At 45.2% G+C, this 7,500-nt stretch overlaps 1 protein-coding gene across 3 annotated transcripts in view; it reads left to right on the forward strand.

The window, feature by feature from the left end:
* Positions 1–7,500, forward strand: part of capn15 (calpain 15) — a 78,523-nt gene that overhangs the window by 42,597 nt on the left and 28,426 nt on the right. For all 3 annotated transcript variants that reach the window (XM_063221862.1, XM_063221861.1, XM_063221860.1), the window contains exons 6-8: positions 821–1,044; positions 4,430–4,555; positions 6,691–6,843. In XM_063221862.1, the coding sequence (XP_063077932.1) occupies positions 821–1,044; positions 4,430–4,555; positions 6,691–6,843 (503 nt within the window). The remainder of the gene's footprint in view (positions 1–820; positions 1,045–4,429; positions 4,556–6,690; positions 6,844–7,500) is intronic.

The following is a 7,500-nucleotide window of genomic DNA, read 5'->3' on the forward strand; positions in this document are numbered from 1 at the left end:
CTTGCTGTTTCTTTTTATTTGTTTTTTTTTTATTTGCCTTGCCTCTTGTCTCCCTCTTCCTTTTCTCTTTTTTTACCTGCTCTGCCTCATCTCCAACCTTCTCTCTGTTGATCTCTCTCTCTCTCTCTCTCTCTCTCTCTCTCTCTCTCTCTCTCTCTCTCTCTCTCTCTCTCTCTCTCTCTCTCTCTCTCTCTCTCTCCCTCTGTCCCTTTTTTCCCTTGTGTAGACATCTAACTTATTTCCTCTCTTTGGGTGACTCTTGAAGTACAGTGTTGCTTTTTCTGGGTGTCTCTCACACTCAGACTCTCTCTCTCTCCCACTTTCTGTCTCTCTCTTCCTGTTCTCCCTTGCTTATACACGTCCTTATTCCCCCTCTCCTCTCTCCTTTGCAGGCCCAGCATTGTCAACTGTGGTGGGCTCTCTCTCTCTCTCTCTCTCTCTCTCTCTCTCTCTCTCTCTCTCTCTCTCTCTCTCTCTCTCTCTCTCTCTCTCTCTCTCTCTCTCTCTCTCTCTCTCTCTCTCTCACATACTGTACATTCGCTCTCTCCTCTCTCTGTCTCTGTTTCTCTCTCTCTTTTCTCTCTCTCTATCTATGTCTCTCTCTCCTCCCTCTGCAGGCCCAGCGTCATCAGGTGAAGGGCTCTCTCTCTCTCTCTCTCTCTCTCTCTCTCTCTCTCTCTCTCTCTCCTTCATACTGTACATTCACTCTCTCCTCTCAATCTGTCTCTGTTTCTCTCTTTTTTTTCTCTTTTTCTCTATCCATTTCTCTCTCTGTCATTTACACTGTACATTCACTCTCTCCTGTCTCTCTCCTCTGCAGGCCCAGCGTCGTCAGCTGTGGGTGGCTCTGATTGAGAAGGCGCTGGCCAAGCTTCACGGCTCCTACTTTGCCTTGCAGGCGGGCCGCGCCATCGAGGGCCTGGCCACGCTCACCGGCGCCCCCTGCGAGTCGCTCATGCTGCAGGTCAGCTCCACCAACCCCCGCGAGGAGCCCATCGACACAGACCTCATCTGGGCCAAGATGCTCAGCTCCAAGGAGGCCGGGTACGTACGGATGTATGGAAGAGGAGGAGGAAAGGAGAAGGGAAGAGGTTGTGGAAGAGATGTTAGGTGAGTTAGAACAGAGGAGAAAAAAGAGGGAAGACACATGGCAGGAAATATTATATGTGTTTCAAATGTCATGTGGAGATGAGGAGAAAAAAGTGAGAGACAGAAAAGAGGAGGAGAAACAGGGTTTGTGAAGAGGTTGAAAAAGATATCGGTTGCGCAAACAGATGAGTGTGATGGGCGAGAATAGAGTGGAGGAGAGAGGGAGGGAGAGAAAGAGGGAGAGGGAGGAGGGGAGGCAGTTGAGTGTCTGTGGAGAGGTGGAGGAAGAGATGCGTTGCTGAGATGTGACCCAATTCTCTACCCCTCATAGACCGTCTGCACCCGTTGACTATTTTCGTCTGTCGCCTCAGTGCGGAGGCAGTGGCAGCAACTTGTTGACGAGGTTATGTATGCAAAGCGTTTGTCAGTGTAATCTAATTTGTTCAAACATAAAGTATACAGCATGACTTTAATGCCTCTAATACAGTGGCACGCCGAGATCAAATTGGAAAGTCGTGCAGCTCGACTAAAGACTTGACGAAAGGAAGTGAAAACGAGGTGTGTGCGTGTGCGTTGGTGAGAAGATAAAAAGAGAGACTCAGGATTAGGAAAACAAAGAGACAGCTGGATGGCAGTGAAAAATAGGTGCGTGAACTCCACTGAGGAAAAAAGGGATACAGATGGGGAGGTGTGGTGGGATGTGATGACAGTGGAAAGCGAGAAGTAAAATGGCAGTCACGTAGTCTTGTTAAAGTTTCATCTGGAATACAGTGTGACAAAACCTATTCCCAAACCAAATCAGTCGGTGAAGAAATAGTTTTGCAATTTTTTGTCTCAGAAGTCAGTGGGGCATTGAGTGGGGCATGATCATTTAGTACCAAACATTACGTGGTGCAACCACAGTTAATTTCACTCTTGTATGAATTAGATGATTTTGATGTACATTAATATAATTCACATTTTGTACATTAATTAACAATTATTTAATAATGCATTTACAACAGTGGCATTAGCTGTGGTTGCACCACCCTGATTCTTGTTATTAAAAATGGTCAGTGACCCTAATAACAACAAAATGGCTACAAAAACACAATCACTGTGCCAACACAGACTAAACCCAATCCCTAACCGGTTATATGACATGATAATGTGTGTGATATGTGTGGAAAAGCTTCAAATTGTCAAGTTGTCGGCCATGTCAATGGTGACAATTGGAAGTGAGAAGTAAAAGGGCAGTCTCTGTCTTAATAAACGTTAGTAACTGTTCAAACTTTTGTACTATTTTATACCCCATCTTGTGATGCCATGTTGCGAAAGTGAGGGGGCGAATGGTGACAATGGGAAGAGGGAATAACAAAATGGCAGTCACAGTTTTTTTTCTGGATTATGTCCTGTTGCTGTAAGAATGAGGATAATTTTGCCAATTACGATTTTTTCAAACCCAATACCCAAGCCTAACTAGCACAGCAAAATGATACGAAAATGATTCAATATGGCTTGGTATTTGCTGCATATGCCGCAAATATGTTGTGAATGCTGATCGAGAAATTGTAAAATGGCTCTCACATAATCTTTTTTTTAAGTTGCCTGTGCTTGAGAGAGAGAGAGAGAGAGCGCTGTGTGAATAATGATGGGGCGTAGGGGGTTAATGGTGACAATGGGAAGCGAGAAATATAAAAGAAAAGAAAAAGAAAATGACACTGGAATACGGGGAGATAAAGCAGTCACACAGTCCATTTCAAGTTGTGCTTGCAAGCTGTGTGGATTAGGAGGGCTGTTGGAGCTGGTTAATGGTGACAATGGGAAACAAGAAATAATAAAATAAATGTCACACTTTTTAAAGTTTTATCTGGAATACAGTGTAAATGGTCGGTTGTGCTCGAGTAGAGAGCTGCGTGGCACAGTGCCGTGGTATGGCGGCAGGTGTCTGGTCCCCACTACTGGTCCCCACTCCAGCTGTTGCCCCTCTCTCCTCACTCCCTGCAGCTGCTGACGAGCGAGCCCTCAGCTGTGGTGGGAGACTTAGAGAGGACAATCGACCATCAGTGGCAGACACATGGGCGCATAACAAGGGGGGATATCACACGCGGACAGGGTTACACTACCAGTAACAGCTTTTTGGAGACAGCTGCTCAGTAACTCGTGCCAAATTACTAGGCAAGGCAATGAAAGTTGGAAAACATTTGTAGGCCTTCCATATATAAACTTTAAAAACTCTGTCATCAAACACTGGCTATGCGCCACACTAGCGTGCAAATTAAAACACTACACTGCCAATGCATCTACCAACTGTCCCTTAATTCCATATCTTAAATTTACTTATCTTCAGCTTATCTAAATCTTAAAGTATCATGGTAACGTACCAATCGTGCAACTGAATTCAGTTGTTGTGTAATTTTTAAGCCAGTAAGTGTTTTTGAGTTTTGTGTTGCAGATGAGTTTCATGTAGACACGCACAAACTGACATATTGTTTGCACGTTTTGCCTCATTAATTTCAGCGGGGCACCATGTGAAGAAGTAATTGTGTGATTGCTGGACCATATGGAACTCTGAGTCTGTTGTGAATTTTAATGGTAGAGAAGGACACTGACTGGAAACATGGTGCATATTCCTGGGTGTGTCGAGGCTTGCAGTACAGGAATGGGAGGAAGTTGCTATTGTTACATTTCTGTAGTTCTCAATGTTTATATTGTAGGTTTATATGGTATATTTTTGGCATGTTAGCCTTTCTTTTACTAGACAGAAGGGACAGGAAAGGAGAGAAAGGGAGTGAGAGGGCGGGAAAGCAAAAATTCTTCAGGATTTTGAACCTGGAGTTCTATTGGGCACGACCATGTATATTTTCAGTGTTGTAGCCAGTTACACCAATGAATCCATCCATATCACTGCTATACCAGTAAACCCCATAGCACCGCTATACAGTTGGACTCCCAGCACTCCTACCTATTCCAATGAAACCGTAGCACTGCAATACTGTAGCCTGTAGACTGTACTGTACTGAAATAGTTGTAGCCACTTCAAAGGACGACCCCTTTTAGTATCTGTCCTATCAGTCCCTTAATGATCCCCATTCGGACTCCTCCCCCCAATCTAAACCCATCAACTGATTGGCACACCCACAGACTTCTAAAAGACATACAAGGAATTGGGATACAAAATTCACAATTCACAATTCACATGCACAGACACAGACACACGTTCACACACATGCAGACACAGACAGAGAGGGAACCATGTGTGGAAAATGACATACTGTACAGTTCAGTCCAGGGGGTCTCTGCGCCACAATGCTGTCCCAAGAGCTGCACATCTGACCTCCTGCTTCTCCTCTCCCTGCAGGTTCCTGATGGGCGCCTCCTGTGGGGGCGGGAACATGAAGGTGGACGACGTCGTTTACGAGTCGCTGGGACTCCGGCCACGCCACGCCTACTCCATCCTGGACGTCCGAGACGTGCAGGGCTACAGGTGAGAGCAGTCACCATCACTAGGCCATTATGGGGGTGTGTGGTAGAGGAGCAAAGTGTGAGGTAAGGAGGAAAGGATATCCATGGCTGCTTTCCAATATCCTGACTCCTGGCCTCCCTTGATGTGCTTGTAGCGTCGTGATGATGTCATTGACGACAGAAGTTTAATTTAATATCTCACAATAGGGCCATTTTCTCTGGCATTAGCTGTGGTTGCATCACCCAGACGTGTGCTACCGCTAAGACGCCATTGTTCCATACACCTCTACTTGGTAGGGCTATGGGGGGGTGAAGGACCACCGTGGTCGATGCACCCCTGTCATTCAAAGCAAAACTGATCCAGGACCTGTTGTGACCTGCAAATGCATGCCAGTAGCAGTGGTGGAGTTAAAAAAACAAACAAACAAAAAACAGCGGGCACTCTCTGGCTTTAATCAGCGAGCTCGTCAGGGATGATGACATTAGTCAGCTGTCAGGGCCTCTCAATGTCCTCCTCTGTCACCCAGACGTAGGAAGTGACGAACACCGTATTTTTAAACCCAGTGACAAACTCGGGGGACAAACAACCATGTGGTATTTTTAGGTGGTCCTTTCTCTGTCTCCCCTTAGTTCCGAAACATATTTTATGTGGGGTTTTATTTTTGTATTATTTGACTCGTATTAAGGCAGCACGATGGCCTGAATTCTGCAGCTTTCAGCTATGAAATTTGACACAGTGAATCTTAACAGCTAGTAGGCCATTAGACGCCTCAGGCCTGTCTGAGAGAGAGAGAGAGAGAGAGAGAGAGAGAGAGAGAGAGAGAGAGAGAGAGAGAGAGAGAGAGAGAGAGAGAGAGAGAGAGAGAGAGAGAGAGAGAGAGAGAGAGAGAGAGAGAGAGAGAGATCTACAGACATGGAGAAGGAGAAAGAGAGTGAGAGAGAGATGGAGAGAGACATAGATGGAGGGAAAGTGATAGGGAGAAGGAAGGAGAGAAGCTCAGTGGTGCTGCTGTAACGGCTCCCTAAGGCCTGCTGCCATGTCGTGGTGCTGTTGTGAATCTTCAGTCCAAATAGGCCACTAAACTCCACGCTATACCACAGTCAGTCTATAGATCAACCACACACAGCTGCTACCGTATAGCCAGAACTACACATGAGACAATTCAACACAAGTTGCCTGAGGTCATGATAATTTTGTGTGTGTACCTTACGTGCATGCATGTGTATGCATTACGTTACATACATTACATAACATTACATTACATTATACTTAGTTGATTTTTATTTTTCATTTATAGTTCCAGCTACAGTTAGAGTTATGTAGGTCCATGATATTGGTTTGACAAATATTTAGGCACAGGGTTATTGGTTGCAATGTGGAGTTGGATGCATTACCAACTTTTAACTTTAAAATGGTAAATTCCAAAACCAAGTCCCTAGGACATCGCTGCCCCCTGTGTGTATGATGAATGCATGCATGCGTACTTGTGTCTCTATGTGTGCACACGACCTGACATACTGTTCGCCAATGCTTGTTCATTCTTAAGTTCTGCGGGGCACCATGTGAAGAAATTATGGTGTGACTAATGGACCATATGGGACTGTGACAATGCTATGTACATTTGAAGACGTTTAAGATATTTTCGGGGTTCCCACTGGTCATGGGATTCCTACAATACCATGGAAATTCAATATATAGTTTTCCAGTCATGGAAAATCAGGGTTTATCATGGAATGTTGTTAACAATACGTAGTATAATGGCAAAACGTGCAGTGCCTCTTCCTCAATGTGCAACATTATAGAGTGCAACATCTTCAAGAAGCTTCTCAGTTCTGGCAGTCATGTAACCTAGCGAGCTAAACCCCTAGGGGTGTCTAGATTTCTAGGCTAGCAGACATGGCCAATAAATGCCAATTCCAAGAGAGTTGACCAACAATGATGATGTGTTTTTTTGTTTTGTTTGGTTGTTTGTTTGTTTGTTTTTTAAATTAGTTGTAATGTTTTGGATATTTCTTTTCAGGAGACATCATAAAAATTTGGTTATATGATCTGTCATGGAAAAGTCATGGAATTTTACATCTGACTTGGGGTGGGAACCCTGTATTTATACTAAAAGTGTAAAATACTTAAGTGTGTGTATGTGTGTGTGTTGCCAGGCTGCTGCGTCTCCGGAACCCCTGGGGTCGCTTCTCGTGGAACGGCAGCTGGTCGGACGAGTGGACGGACTGGCCGCAACACCTGCGTCACGAGCTGATGGCCCACGGCAGCAGCGAGGGCGTCTTCTGGATGGAGTACGGGGACTTCATCAAGTACGTCTAATTGGCACCTGTCAATCAACACCTCCTGTCCCACCAACGGACACACGTACACACAAACAGGCTGACACATGCGCACACACACATACACACTTAAATACACACACACACACACACACACACACACACACACACACACACACACACACACACACACACACACATAAACACACACATAAACACACACACTGACACTTGCAGAGACGCACAAATATCATATCACTAGTCTCCTATACTCGTGCGGCACTCCCACTATAATAAAGTTAAAAAACTGTGCCCCAACCAAGCCCAACCCTAAAATAACAGTAAAGCTGTGTTTGTCTTCATTTTGCCTCTACTTTTGTCGTTAACAACAAAATCACCAAGAAAAACAGAATTTGCACAGCTGAGACCTCAACTGTGTACCCCTCCAACCGCGCACACACACGCACGCACACGCACGCACACGCACGCACACACACACACACACACACACACACACACACACACACACACACACACACACACACACACACACACACACACACACACACACACACACACACACACACACACACTCTGGCCCATAATGAATGACCCACTCTAATTCAAAAACACCACTCCTAAAAACTAATGGTGCAGTTCATCAGTAGAAGTTAGAGTGCTGTGGTC

This window comes from Engraulis encrasicolus, chromosome 17, assembly GCF_034702125.1.
Source record: "Engraulis encrasicolus isolate BLACKSEA-1 chromosome 17, IST_EnEncr_1.0, whole genome shotgun sequence".
In the NCBI taxonomy this organism is placed as follows: domain Eukaryota; kingdom Metazoa; phylum Chordata; class Actinopteri; order Clupeiformes; family Engraulidae; genus Engraulis; species Engraulis encrasicolus.